This window comes from Drosophila miranda, chromosome 3 (assembly GCF_003369915.1).
Source record: "Drosophila miranda strain MSH22 chromosome 3, D.miranda_PacBio2.1, whole genome shotgun sequence".
In the NCBI taxonomy this organism is placed as follows: Eukaryota; Metazoa; Arthropoda; class Insecta; order Diptera; family Drosophilidae; genus Drosophila; species Drosophila miranda.
The window spans coordinates 18,193,921-18,208,705 of NC_046676.1; the positions used below are offsets into that span (position 1 = coordinate 18,193,921).

General features: G+C 49.5%; 2 protein-coding genes across 6 annotated transcripts in view; both read left to right on the forward strand.

Moving 5' to 3' along the window:
- The window catches only part of LOC108159273, a 69,797-nt gene that overhangs the window by 13,312 nt on the left and 41,700 nt on the right, over window positions 1-14,785 (forward strand). For 2 of the 5 annotated variants that reach the window (XM_017292433.2, XM_017292432.2), the window contains exons 2-7: window positions 2,122-3,637; window positions 3,704-4,478; window positions 4,559-4,661; window positions 4,741-4,878; window positions 5,942-6,017; window positions 6,076-6,205. In XM_017292433.2, coding sequence (XP_017147922.1) covers window positions 2,585-3,637; window positions 3,704-4,478; window positions 4,559-4,661; window positions 4,741-4,878; window positions 5,942-6,017; window positions 6,076-6,205 — 2,275 coding nt within the window. In that variant the 5' untranslated portion in view covers window positions 2,122-2,584. Of the gene's footprint in view, window positions 1-2,121; window positions 3,638-3,703; window positions 4,479-4,558; window positions 4,662-4,740; window positions 4,879-5,941; window positions 6,018-6,075; window positions 6,206-14,337; window positions 14,485-14,785 lie in introns of those variants that run through there. The other 3 variants (XR_004472607.1, XR_004472606.1, XR_004472608.1) reach the window with 3 other exon arrangements.
- On the forward strand, window positions 12,381-12,810 carry LOC108159283. Its single transcript, XM_017292443.2, has 2 exons — window positions 12,381-12,491; window positions 12,567-12,810. Exons 1-2 carry the CDS (start codon window positions 12,438-12,440, stop codon window positions 12,717-12,719), a joined length of 207 nt encoding a protein of 68 aa, XP_017147932.1. The 5' UTR covers window positions 12,381-12,437; the 3' UTR covers window positions 12,720-12,810.

Sequence of the window (14,785 nt, forward strand, 5' to 3'; positions counted from 1 at the left end):
CAACTGTTGAGCATTGGTTCTCTGTCGCTGCCACCTCAGTTGACGGCAGCAGAGAAACGACAGCTGTTGCCGCTGTTAACTATTATTTACATTTGCGGCGGCGGCGGCGGCGGCGGCAGCAGCAGCAGCAGCAACAGTTATAATTTTTGCCTGGCTTCTCTTTATGTCCTCGAATGATTTATTTTGGGATTGGCTGAGAGAGTAGTACGGCCCTGGCTGCCGGCAAGGTGTATTTAATCAAGGTGAGCGCACCTCAGTCTCTGTTTCGGTAACTTTGATTACAAATGTACAAATATCATCCGTTAATATTCTGGGAATGCCTGACCTTAAAGAAATTTACAATACCCCTTGGACTAATGTTTGTGTGAATTTATGCGTGTATGACCTTTCTCCTTCTGCCTTTCTCCGCTCTTTCGCTTGTCTAGAGATTGCTGGGGCGCCTGATGCTCTGCTCGGAGTAGAGATAAGACGCTTATGGCATCCGCTTTCCAAAAATTATTATTATTACAAGAATTTTACCTGTCAACAAACACACACCATTCTTGTCTTTAGTTTCAATCGGCCCAGATTGCTCTTTGGCTAGAAAATGGCTTACAGCTTAAAGCTGTAAATTGGCTAAACCTCAACCCAACCGTCCCCCCAAATGGGATCAACTATGAATATTAGATTTCCGCTCGTTTATTTCTCTCTGTGTTCGTTCTGTGTGCAGATGTGCGTGTGAGGAGGGTCGGAGGATGGGCCTGCGGCTGGAACTTGGGCCGTTAATACTGTTAACTGAAATTTATGCAAAACTGGCGACTTCAAAACTTTTTACATTATTTAGCCATATCATTTAATTAGCCCGTGCCACATGGTATTTAGAGGGGCGACACGCCACGAAGCCCCGCCTTGGACATGTTCTATGCTATTTTTATTTGTTCATATTTTCCATTTAATCATCTCTCTCCTTTGCTGGCACCCATTGTCACGACCCTTTTGTGTGTCATTTGCATGAAATGCATGAACATGACTGCGCCTGCAACAACGGGCACGACAACGACAACGACAACGACAACGTTTACGGCACACCATGCAATGGCGACGACAACGGTTACGGGCTATGGCTCTGACTATGAACTGCGGAAATGAAAACAATATCCATTTCCATTGTAGGTTTTTATTCGGAATGTACGTAGATATATGTATGGAGGTACTATATATCGCGTATGAAGAGCCGTAGAAAGCGCAATGGAGGCCATAAGGGAGACCGCGACCTGTCGCCGTCACACGTTCTCCCTAGGCCCTCAGCACCAGAATACACAGACACAGACAGACACACACACACACTGGGAGAGTGGTGGCAGTAAGCCCAGTTTCAGCTTCAGCTTCAGCTTCGTTATTGATACTACCACTGCCCCCCGCTGGCAGTCCGACCCCTTTTTCGCTCAGTGATGCCCGTTTAGCTTTCGCTTTACTCTCAGAAAAGTTTTCAATTTACTTAAATTCATCATTTTATATCGCTTTGATTTGTGTTTGTTGAATATTTAGTGCCTGCTCGATAGCCATTTGAAGTAGTTTCAGACATGACTACATGATATATTAAAAAAAAGCAAATCTTATGTTAAGAATCAGATAAAAAGTAATTTAAAACACGTTTAGATCTCATGGGGAAGAATTTCAATGCCTTAAATATGAATTTTCCAGCAAAAGTCTGCTGGAAAAATGCCAAGAATAGTCGGACAGCACTGAGGCACGGCACTCAACGGAGAATGGCTTTTATGCGTACATATTGTATGACTGTGTGTGCGGGGGAGTGCTTCTGCCTCTCTCTATGTGTGTGCGTGCAACAAGTAGAAATCTGTTACACTCATGAATAATGGAGGCAGGCGCGAGCCCGAACCAGGAGCCAGAGACAGAACCAGAGACAGAGAATTGAGCATAAACTATTGGCAAACTTTCCTCGCCCCTCGCCCCACGCCTCGTCGGTTGCGCCAGTTGTGCGGCCTTGACTATTGATGGGATGGAAGTGGAAGGTGGCAGTGGAAGAGAGGCATGGGATGGTATGGGATGGGTATAGGATGGGATGATTGTCTATTGAGTCGTTGAATTGTTGAATCTAATATCTTGTTGCCGTTGTTGCAGGTTCCAGGTGCCGTGTTGCAGCCGCTGCCGGTAAGCGCCACTTGTGAAGCCATCGTGACACACAAAAGGACTGCTCCATTGAAAAGGCAATTGACGAAAAAAAATACGAAAAAGAGGTAAAAGAGGTAAACTGCCATAGAAAGAAGGGAAACACTAGAACACGAGGAGGAGATGCGACGCTGCCGACGGTGACAGTGGCGCCACACCTGGACACCATCTAGACACCATTCCTCAGCTAGATGACGGGCAGCAGCAGGAGCAGTCAAAGGCACGGCTCGAGGACAAACCGATCAACGTGTCAACGAGAACGTCAACGTCAACGCGTCGAGGAGGATGCAAATTGTCGCAAACAAGTGCCACAGCTACAGCGACGACACCAGCAGCAGCAGCAGCAGCCAGAGGGAGCGCCAACCCATTGAGGAGACGGAGACCCAACGCAGGGGCGCCCACCCCCACCCACAACATGGCGGACGCGGAGGATAGCAACAGTGGGGCGAGTGGGAAGGGGGGACAGGAGTCGATGCGTCTCCTAACAAAAATAGACAAGGCCGTCTCCACCAACGACATCCTGCTGGACCTGCAGCGCGCCCTCACCTATGAGGCGGTGTTCAGCACTTTGGTGGAGCACAAGATGCAGGCATTGAAGCGCGACTACGAGGAGCACAAGAGGGCCAAGCGGGCTAAGAAACGGAAGTCCATTGGCCGCATCTTTCTGCCCCGCAAGCTCTTCGGTGGCGGTCGCCGTGGCAGCCGGGAAGAGGACTCAGCCGCAGCGCCCGCGGAGGAGCCACAAACGCCATCTGCAAAAACCATAGCCAAGGTAAGAACAAAACCCAAAGGCAGGGGCAAGCCTCAGGATGACATCGAAGTGGCTTCGGGTTCGGTGGACGCCTCGCTGCGCTTCGACGGGAAGAGCGCGGAACCGCTGGAGGATAGCCTGGCCAGCAACTCGCTGAGCAACTCGTCGGGCCCGGGGCCGGGCCGCCAAGCCATACACAGCCACAGCCTTCTGGTCCACGCCCAGACCCATACCCCGGCCAAGACGAACCTGCCACGACGATCCGGCAGTTCAGAGGAGGAAAACGACGAGGAGGATAGGGTACGCCCGGCCCCCCTGGCCAAACATTCCACAACGACGACCAACGGCGAGTCTGAGCTACTGCCTCCGGTTGGCTCCGGCTACGATAATACCTCGACGACTGCCACAGCAACTGCCACGGTGATAACTGCGGAGCGTGGTGGCGTCCTGCACAGCTCAACACTGGCGGACGACAGTCTGACCGCCTCGTTGCGCGGCAGCATCGAGAGCCTCTCCTACTCCAGCTCCCGCTGCACCGTCAGCTTTGGGGGCGCGGAGATCATCGCCGTTGCCGGCCTCGATGCGGACACACGGGAGCGGGTGCGACTGGCCAAGCGACTGCGCATCCTGGAGGCCAAGTCGATCAGTGCCCAGTGCAGTCCCATCTTCCCGAGGCACGTGGTGCGCTCGTTCCCGCTACAAGCACCCCAGCAAGCGGTGAGTAATGCTCCACATGTGGCTGCTTCTCCTCTCCAATCTCTGGTATCACTTCTGAATTCACAGCGCCTGCACATCAATGTTCCCTCCAGTCTGGCCAAGCAGCCTTCGCCGCCACCTCCACCGCCGCATGTAGCCGTGGAGATTGAGACTCCTACCGCAGCTGCTGCCGCTCCGACTCCTGTTTTGCTGCCACAACGCAAGCGACTGCTGCGCAAGCAAATCTCCTGCACGGATAGCGCCGGCATGGGCGGTGGGGCCAGCGAATTCGAGGGGGCGGCCTTCTCGCGCTACTTTTCCCGCCAAAACACCTCGGAGGACAGCGCCAACGTGACCGTGAGCACGGTGCTGGCCCAGAGCGATTCGCAATCCCTGCACGCCACGCCCAGCTACGCGAACACGCCCACGTCTACGGCCGGAAGGGAACAGGAGCGCCTCAAGTCGCGCAGCACCGGACTGCTGGCCGTTCGCCCACCAGCCATGGGGCTCGACACAGACGCAGTGATCATTCCCATTGAGAACGAGGGGGAGAACAGAGGGGCCAAGGCAGGGCCTGCACCGGCAGTGGCCCAGGAGAGGCTGAACCGGATGACCTCCACCTCCACGGGCTCCAGTGTGGCACCCACGGGATGCTGCAGTGCGGCCAAGACGGCGGCATCGCGGGCAAAAGAGAAGCCCAGAGAAGGCCAGAGTCAGAGCCACGGCTATGGTCAAGGACAGGGACAGGGACAGAGGCAGGGATTCAAACCCACGCTGCCATCCTCCGCTGCGGCCGCGACTGCGATGGCGGCTCAGAGCACTGGCAGCGACGACGAATACCGACGACGGAAGCGGAAGTACAGTAAGTGGCAAAGAGCACTTCACTCCCGAAAAGGTTCTTCAATCATTCACCATTTCTCTCTGCTCGTTTGCCCCTCTTAGAGCGCCATCATCGCTGCTCGGATCCTGCACTGGTGTACCCCACGCCCAGTGGTCTCCAGCAATATGTGCACGTGCTCGGCCTCACCCCAGGCTCACAGGCCATGTAAGTCCATGGCGCGCACTAAAGGGAATCGAGTCTCTGTTCCGTTCCGCCTGCTAATGTCATTTATTATCCTCCGCAGACAATGCCCGTACGGTGAGGACTCGCCGTGCGACCTGCAGCTGGACATGGAGCTGGATCTGGACACAGATGCTGATAAAATCGACGACCTTGAACAGATGGTCCCCGGCGGTCATCAGCGGCATCGACGCAAGCATCGGTGAGTCCATGGGGTCCTGTTTGTCCGTCCGGCCGTACCACTTGCCAGTCCAGCTCGAAAATCTCTTTGATTACTCTCCCTCTTTGCCATCCCCTCCGTCTCTCTGGTTAGTCTTTAAATCCTTTCAAGACCCTGGACAAAGAGCTGGCGTCCTTGACAGCCCCAAGCTGTCCCACACTCGTACCACCCGCCGCCCCTTCGCATTGCCAATCAGCTTGATTTGAGAAATGATCTGAGAGCATATAAATAATTGTCCCCTTTTTGGGGGACAGGTGCAACAACAACAAATGGCCGATGCCGATGTCCTTGAGCTGCACTAATAAATGTCCTGCCGATTGGCCATTGGCCAAATATGCCCCGTAATGTGGCAGCTTCCCTTGGGAGAAAGGGCGGGAGGTAGCTTCGCCCCCGTCCGCGTGACACTGAGCAGGCAAAAATTGATTGACAAGCTTTTGTGCGAACAGTTAAAGGACGGCCATGCCATGCATGGGCAAGTGGGTGGGACAATGGCATTGACTGCCAACCCAACTTACAGCCTGCCACCGCCTGCCGCCTGCCGCCTGCCGCCAGATGTTATTTCTGCTGCTGCTGCTTCGCTTGTTCTCTTTTTCTGTTCCTCCATTGCCAGGAGGCAACTTCCGTTGCAAAAATCCAGCAATGGTTGTCGGCATGTTGTTCATCGTTATGGGAAGGTGCTGAAGGGGGGGGGGGGGAGGGATGGGGGCTGGCTTGGGTTGGGGCAGGTAGAGGGGAAATTGCGGCAGCTTTGTAATGCGGAAGTTTTGCAAAACCCAAACGGAAATAGAGCAAATATGTTTAAGCTTCTGTTTCACATACTCGCATGTGTATGTGTGTATGTGTGTGTGTGTTGTGTGTGTGTGGATAAACCGTTGGAGGGATGGTTGAGGGTAGCAGGAGGAGGATGTTAACGTGAACTGATTAATTTAAAAAATTCTACCCGAAATAACCATTAAGTGATATCTGTTTCTGAGAAAGCTTTTAAAAAGCTACCAGTGTTAGTAAACGAATGATTAACCATTACCAACTGTACTTTCAATCACAGGCATCGCCACAAAAAGCGTCATCGGCACAAAAAACCCAAAATACTTGTACAGGACTTGGACACGGAGGTTATTAAGGTAAATGCTAACTGATCTGAATTAAAACAGATGCTAAAAATGGTTTATTTTGGTTCAGGTGATTGATCCACACGATTTGTCGAAGCGCGCACGATGGACAATCATTGCCACCGCCTGTTTGCTTTTGCTCATGTGCCTCATGCTGATTGGGGTCACGCTGCGCATGGCACCTATCATCGATGATATGGGTAAGTGGAAGAACTAGATGACGAACCCAACCCGTAAAGTGTTGCCAACCAAAATGCTTAATACTGCCATGTGAATCCCCCTTGAAGACTTTATATTATATTTATACATATATCCCTGCTTGCCGCAATCAATCCCCATTTCTAAGTAGAAACTAAGTAAATGCGATTCTAATGGAACAAGTTACAGTACAATACAATATATAGATACCTTCTTTTTGAAGCGCGCATCGTTATTATCCTTGAAACTCGACGCAGAACACGGCATTGTAAATATACATACCTACTTTACTGCTAAACTATATACACGTACTGGTATTCGTATTCGTACATGCATACAAAGACACATACACATACACACACACATACATAGATATATTCAATATTCGATATTCCTTCCATGCGATACGATCACATATCTAATGCCGTGTGTATTGTATTTTGTTTCGTTATATTTCAAATATAGAATACAAAACGAAATGTAAGTACAAGCACAAACAACAAATCTACCAAAAACCACAAGAAAAAGTATTTTACAAAAAACCAACGTAGTTTTCTAGATGTAATCCTGAAATCCTGCGGCAAAATCTGCAGAATATTTCGATTCGTAAGGGTTCGTAAGAGTCCCCTCCTATGGGGACTTCTATGTAAAAGCTTTCGAATGTTAATAAAGCTCTCTGCGAAAAGCTGTTTTAGTTTTGTAAGCTTCTGTTATACTGTTATATTAAGCACACTGGCCCTGAGCTTTTCAGCTTACTGGGCTTTTGAGGGCAGCTTTCACTCAAACGCAATCAGGCCTCCTGCCCTCCACCTCTGCGAACCATTGCTTGCATTTATGTGTGCCATTGTGTTGCATAACAACACAGTAACGGATGCGGAACTAGGACACATGTATCACATGTTGCATCTCACACAAAAACCAATACCAACAGCCACACCAACACCGATACGATACAAGCACAGAGACTACTACTATTTTGTGTGGCAGCTTAAGGTGGCAAGCCCATTCGATGTGTTTGCTCGATAATTTTGGTTGCGTGGCGAGTGGATTTAAACGCCCCTCCCCAATTATCAACCATCAATCATGCATTTCCCCCCAACTCTCTGTACCTTGATTAAGAGCTGGCATGAAAATTAATTAGACGTTGATTAGAGCTGGTGGCCGCAACCGCCCCCCGTTCTCTAACCCTTTGCTGAGAACACACCCACATGAGACACATCAGTGGGAGCCCAACTGATTCAGGTCTACGACAGCTAGCTGCTAGCAGAGGGAAACTTTTGTCGGAAAGGCAGTTAAACGTCAACACACAGCAGCTGCGACTGCTCCCAGGTCCAGATGGATGCCACAGAGTGCTCCCTTTTCCAAGGCGACGCACTTAATCGGGAGCCGCACTCTGGCTGCAGCACAATGGGGTCCACGTTCACCGCCACAGCGTGACAATGGCTGGTTAAAACTAATTTGCGTGTTGGCTCTGGCAGGCCGCGCGCCGCATGCCGCACTGTGGGCCCAAAAGCTCGAAAACACCAGCAAAATGGTAGGGAAACCCAAGAGGTACAGCTGATGAACGACTCTGATGGAACCTTGACCTTGAGATCACGCAAGACGGACGAAGCAGGGTGGAAACGGAAGTTAAGAAAGGAAACCTCTGCCATATTGTTTTTAGCCAGAATTTTAATTTAAGTTGACAAATATAAGCCGACTATTTCCTGGTACTGTCTGTGAAGATAATTATCATCGTTTGCTATGGTTTTGCAGCACTGCAAAGCGGATTGATTGAACATGTCCGTCCGATGTTCAAAGAAGATTTCTCTTCCTGGAATTCCAAATCCGTGAAGATTCGAGTTTCAACATTTCCCACCCATAGTTGGCTCTGAGTTGGCGTCCCGCCCCCTACAACAATGAATGCACGAGCGCGCTCGCATTCTTCGAAAAATGGCGGCCAGGCGAGGTTTCCGGTTCCTGTTCCTGCTGTACTTCTTCTGCTCCTTCTGCTGGTACCCCGTTCTTAGGCGAGTACATTCATGGTGTGCGCAACATGGAAAATGTGAAATGCAGCTATGAATTTCTTGAGCTAAATCTGCGGCAATGACAAAGCAGCTCCGAGTTACTTCCCCGCTCTGATGACGTCGACGGGCCGCTCAGAAAACTTTTTCCACTATGCACGCAATTTCCTTAGTTTGTTGCTGTTGCTCTGTGGCAGATGTTGATGTTGTTGCAGTAGAGTCCTGCTGCCGTGCCCGTGCCCGAGCCCGTGCCCGTTCTGGCTGTTGTCCTGCCCGCGGCTCTCGCGCTCTGTAGCGTTGTCATTTTTCGGGTTCGCCTGTGTGTTGTGGGCTGGGCTGTTGTTTCATTACTTTGCCGCACAAAACAAATGCGCATAGTTGCCGTCAGTTATTATCCACTTGCAGCTACACTTTGAGGCTGCCTCGCTGCCTGCTCCTGCTGTCATCAGGCGGAGGGAATACCATCCCGAAGAGGAACAATGTGCCCCCTGTATTCCTCAGAGCCAGCAAGTACAGACATCCCCTCCATTCCCCTACCCTATTTTTGCCCGTGCTTAATCAACACGCCGTCGTCAACGATGTTACTGCGGACCACAAAAGGCATTCCAATTGCCCATGCCCCGTGCCCATGGCCAGACCCTTCTCATCCTCCAGCTCATCTCCATTGCTGAGCCGCAAGTATTTCAGGGACCAAATTATTATCATAGCTTTAGCTTAAAAGCTGAAAATGCCGCTGGCCCTCTGGCGCTGGCAAAGAATTAAAAATATTTACAGTATTTTCCAAGTGAGCCACACGGTTCAGCTGAAAAGAAAAGAGCAGGAAAGGAAAGAAAAGGAAAGCTTGGACGAGCCAAGAGACAAAGGAAATGTCCTCTTTCTATGCGCGTGTGTGTGTGTGTGTAGCATCTCTGTGTGTGCGTGTGTTGTTAACCACAAGCTGAAAAAATGCAAAGCATTCCAAACAAATATGATAAAACATATTTGCACGCAGCCAGAGACAGAGCCATAGCCCAGCACCAGAGTCAGAGCCAGAGCCAGAGCCAGAGCCAGAGCCAGATCCAGAGATAGACAGATGGAGGAGTATTGGGATGGATGGGATAGGGAAGAGGGGTGGCAGGACATCATCCATGGCATACGAAACAAGAACTTTGTCATCCTCATTTTCCTTCTCAATTTGCGCAGCAACCAAAAACAAATATCGACAGCTCTACAAAGGCTTATGCCCTGCCCAAGGATTAAGTCCCTCTGAACTTTCCATGATTAATGATGCTTTGAAAAGTTCTTCCCTTCCCCTTTCCCTTTCCCTCCTGTGCTTTTATCGCCGAACTCTGGACGGTGGAGTCCGGACAGTGCTGTGGAAAAATGTGTGTATTTGCATTAGTCAACTGTCGGCTGTCGGATGTCGGTAGTCGGCAATCATCACATCATTCCAAAGCGATTTCCATAGTGTGCCTGTAATCCTCGAGTGATTGCCTCGAATGGGTCGCGTTCTGGGTCCTGAATAGTTGATTTAATCAAACTCGAGCTGCACTCAGGGGCATTCAGCGAGCATTTAGAGCAATGCACTTTTAAATAGTCACCTCTGCCCCTGCAACTGCCTCTAACTCCTGCCGCATGCTGCCTACTGCCTGCTGGTCCTTGACTTTCGTTTCGGCTTTCAAAGCCGCGGCAAACTTGACTTAATTGCAGAGAGAGCCCAGTGGAAAAGCCAATGGGAAAAGGGCAACACCAGGCTGATTTTGGCAAAGTGCCTGACTGGGCATGGCCGAAATTAAATTGGCCATGTTTAAGCAGCAAATTTGGCCAGATATAGACAGGCTTTTATAATCACTTAAGGGCTTTGCTCTCCAGCAAACAAAGGCCATTGGAGGAGCATCTACGGAAAGGTGCTCTGGGCAACACCCTGCCCAGAAATCTGACCCAAGCCCGACCATGTCCATCGGTGTGAAACCATAATGAGATGAATGCGCCACGGAAGAACTTGCGCAAATATTTGGCAATTATTTAGTTTCGGTTTCGGGAGGAGCTCCACTCTGAATTCAGAGCAGACCAGAACCACGTTCCGAGGACTCCACACCGGCATTATTATAATGAATGAACATTGCAGCAAATTAGTCAAGAACAAAAACAAAAAGTTGCTGGTGCGAGATGACAGTGCTGGGAAAATCATCAGAGAGGACACCAAAACTATGATGGAGGCGAAAAGAACATGAGAATTCCCATTGAAATGTCCAAGGAATTTCTATGATATTTCAACGATGTCTAAATTTCTTTCTGCTTCTAACTTTATGCCCAACAAGGCTAAGGATCTTTCCCTTTCTAAGGATCAGAGTCTCCTTCACAATCCAAGTATAGCCAGGCTGTTGCTATCCTCCGTGTAGGGTATCTCCAAGCCCATGTATCTCCATTTAGCACATCCACGCAGGCTCTGTTGTGGGTGCGACCGATGGAGGGGGCTGGAGGTGGAGATGGAGGTGTAGGCGGTTGTCATAGAAAGTTGAGTGGGCATTGGGCGTGTCAAAAGACAAACGCGAAAAGTGCTCTGCGGGTTCCTCCCGTCCTTGTCTTGTCCGAATACGAGGGTCTTTTAAATACTCATTACAGAATGAATTCGGGAAAAAGTTCTGATAAAAATCCTATTATGAACATAAATAAAATAGGCTGGCGAGGCACGGGTGGGGGGGCAGTGTTGGTGAGGCAGCAAAACACAGGGGAGATCATAAAAGACCAAGCGGGACCCAACGTTGACTGAACAAACATTCATGAGTAACCAAACTTGAAACGAGAGCGTTGCCGTTGCCGTTGCTATGATGGGACGCAGACGATGGGGCATGGCAGGAAGATCTGGCGCTAGTGGCAAGTGGATGGTACGAGTAGTGGCAAAGTCAAAGTCAAACAATGAGGCAGCCAGCTGTGAAAGGACGAGCCGAAACTTCATTAGTGCTCATCCACAATGTATGCTGGTGGCGTCGGGCAAGGACCAGCACTACCAGTGGCTCTCGGTTTTGGTCCTGGCTTTCTTTCTGGTCTTACACTTGCTCTTGCCCCTGGCGCGCACAACACACACACACACACATCCTTTCATTCTTCCTTCCCTCCGCTCACAATGGACTTTTTATAGCTTCACGCTCGACGGTTTTTGAGCGTTTTGCCATTCGCTTGCGGTTTATTCTGTGGCTCGATTCTGTGAGGCTCCCAGACTCCGACCATAGCCGGGCCATAGCCATATTCAATATTCATATTTCGCCCAAACGGGAATATTTATTACCTCAACAGACTCACACTCACTCACACACTCAAACACTCACCCACGTGTGGCACGAACTTTTCACATGTACGAGTGTTTTCCCCTGTGCGGAGGGAAGGGCATGCCCTTTGTTGCCGCCTTCCTCGAACTAGAAATTCCTTGTGGCCCTTGTGCTTGTTTCTGTTTGGCTAACCGTTGGCAGAATTTAATCTCAAACTGAAACTGAAGACATTTTGCCAGTCAACGCTGGAAAATGCTAAGCGAAATTGCTTCGCCTTTGCCCATGCCCGTCCCCATGCCCGTGGCCCCAAGGTGATTTGCATAGCCCACACAGGTGGGGTTTGCATTTTACCGGCTCCGGGGATCGAGCCGGCAACTGTCAGTCCGTGGAGAGGGATGGGCGGGGGCGCGACTGCTGGTGGCACACACTCAAATTAGAAGACCGCATAAAACCCACAGAATCGAGCCTTAATAATAAATAGTTTGCTCTCCCAAAGACAAACTTAATAAAAGAGTAATAACATATTCAGGGGTTAACTTCTTACGACCTTTGAATCAGATTATATTATAAGTCTGCTTTGGCCAAGTGTTTGCTGAAATTATTGCTCTGAACCTTAAATGCAATATTTGAAAATTCGACTAGCCCATCGGTGCTGATATCTAATCTCCAATGCGAAACAAATGCACTTGGAAATGCAATTTAATTTCGCTTCACTCTCTGTTTATAATTTATTTAATACCTGTCTAATGACACGACACACACGCCACCCAGAAATGTACATCAGATGCGAGAGCTGGTTGACAAATTGCACAGCATTTAATTGTCGAATTATATATTCGTTTTGTTTGATCGTCAATCGCGTATGTGAACCCATAGTCCCAGAGACGATAAGAATCTTTAGCTGGGGGCCTGCCAGTCATTTGCGAGTATAAAGAGTGCCCGCCAGTGTGTGTCTCGCTTTAGTTTCAAATTCAAATCCGAAAATGAAGCAGTTCGCATTGTTTGGCATACTTTTGCTCATCCTGGCCCTGGGACTGGTAAGAGTTGAATTTTGAGAGGCCAGAAGGCTCACACCGCAAATGTCCTTTCCCCGCATTTCCTTTCCCTTCCAGTCTGAGTGGCCCCAGCAGGTGTCTGCCGTGGCCCTGGCCCAGCCCCAGCCCCAGAAGGGCCCGAAAGCCCCTCCGAGTGGTGGAAACGGCAATCAGCAAAGTGGACAAGGCCAAAACGGGCAAAACGGGCAAAGTGGTCAAAACAATAAGTAGTCTGTGAATGCTGTAGTTTGAAAGAATATCAATCTACTGTAATGCATTGCAATTGTTCGATTTAATAAATATTTTCACCTGCAAAAATACAGCTTGTCAATGGTTTTCGAATATACTCGTACAATATTGTATGGGCAATTCAGTTTTCATTCAACAGACACCCTTCATATGTCTTTCAGGTATATCGTGCACCATTTAATTCCATGCCACAAACATTTTCATTCAACTCGATTCAATCCATTAAATTTTTTAATAATTTTGCTGAACAGAGAAAATAGCACCATCCATATTAAAGGTGTCGGTTTTTCATTATATCAAAACCAAAACTACGTTTCCCTGTGTATCTAAATTATTTGAACACATAGATGGAAGCCTAAAATACAGAACTTTTCAAAGTTTTGGATTTATTTTTTTGATTTTTCTGTTTTTTTTTGTTGCTCAAAAAGGTTTTGTGTTTCCGCTCTGTCTGGGTCGAAAACTTTATTAATAAAGTGCATAAATTGTGAGCATCAGACTCGTATAAAACAAAACATGTCCAACAAAAGAGGACGGAGGGGAGGGAATGATTTGGCGGCTTTAGCGGGTTAAAGGGGGCGGCAGCGACTTCTTCAGCGACTTGGGTACTTCGTTCTGAGAACGGCAAGTGCTTATTACCAAAGAAGTTCCGCCTGCAGGCATTGCATAATTGCATTATGCGAGATAACCCCCACCCACTCCCCTCTCCGCCCAATGCCCCCTCTAAGCTGCACTCACTCTCTCCCTCTCCCTGCCCCTGTTCTTTTGCAACTGCGAGGCAGCCATGTGTGAATGCACCTCCGAGAATAACCGAAAAACTTTGCTATCGCTATCAGTCGTAGCATAAGAGAGCTACAGCCTGGGGGTTGGGGGTGGGGGAAAGATGGAGATGGGGAAAAACAAAAACAGCCTTCAATTACCAAATGCTGATGAAAAGCTACAGCTAAGCTCAAAAGAAAAGCAAGGAAAAGCCAGGTGTACGAGTATTCCCATTGTTCGATGGTAGAGTAATACATATCCCGCTCATGCATAATTTCCGTTGCGAAGGATATCCAGCGTTCTCGAACGAGGCCGCTGCGACAGAGCCTTCATCATCATCATCATCGGCCATAAGTTGGGGGACCGCGTAGGGGCATCGCGTAGGGCGTAGGCAAGCAAAACAAACCGAAATTGAGGAGAGCTTTCACTCGGTCTCAATGCCAGCGTGCAACACGTGACGACACACCACGAGAACTGAGTTCCACTCAAAGCCTTGGGAGCCAACAGCAGCCAAGGATGCGTCCAACATGTTGCTTCCCTTGCGGATGATGCTGCTGCTGCTGCTGCTTCTGCTGCTGCTGCTGCTGTTGCTCTGCTTCTGCCACGGCCACTGCTGCTGCTGCTGCTGCTGCTGCCTCTGTCTCGTGACTTGCGCGAACGAGTGAAACGAGCACGAGACCAAGCCCAAGCCCCCGCCGATGCTTGGCGAAAGCCGAACGAGTGCCAAGGACTTCGGGGGCAACAGCAACAGCAACAGAACGAGCGCCACGAGCTGATAAAGCAGCGGCCTCCGGTTGGCTTCAGCCCCAGCCGGAGCTTCGCTTCTCCGGCGGACGAGTCCGTGCCTCGGTCAGTTGAACATTTTCCATGCTGTGATCAAGTCGTCTTTTCTTTTGAGCGCAAAGCGCCGTGCACGCCTTGGACTTGAAACTATATCGGGAAATCGGGATTGAACGAATTTCAACAGAATCCAACAGTAGCTAAAACTTTAGTGTGTGTTTGTTTGAGTGGGTGCATGCGGGTTTTTTTTATTTTTTTTTTATGCGTGTGTGTGCGGGTGTGTGGGTGTCCCGTTGTCCGTGTGGCAAGTCTAATGGACAGCAAAATTGTCGCAACAAAGGCGTGGCAGTTAGGTAGAGGGTGCGGTCTGTTCTGTTCTGCTCTGGTCTGTCTTCCACATGCACTTGTTGTGCGTCCCGTACTTGCAGTGGCAGCAACTGCAGCAGCAGTAACACTAACAGCAAGAGAGCCAGCATTCGTCTGCCAGTTGCTGCCACAGATGGGTGCAAAGT

Excerpts from the sequence above, each read along its gene's own strand:
- LOC108159283 (XM_017292443.2), top strand. The coding sequence starts at position 12,438 with ATGAAGCAGTTCGCATTGTTTGGCATACTTTTGCTCATCCTGGCCCTG. Across the intron at positions 12,492-12,566 it reads TCATCCTGGCCCTGGGACTG|TCTGAGTGGCCCCAGCAGGT; the intron begins GTAAGAGTTGAA and ends TTTCCCTTCCAG.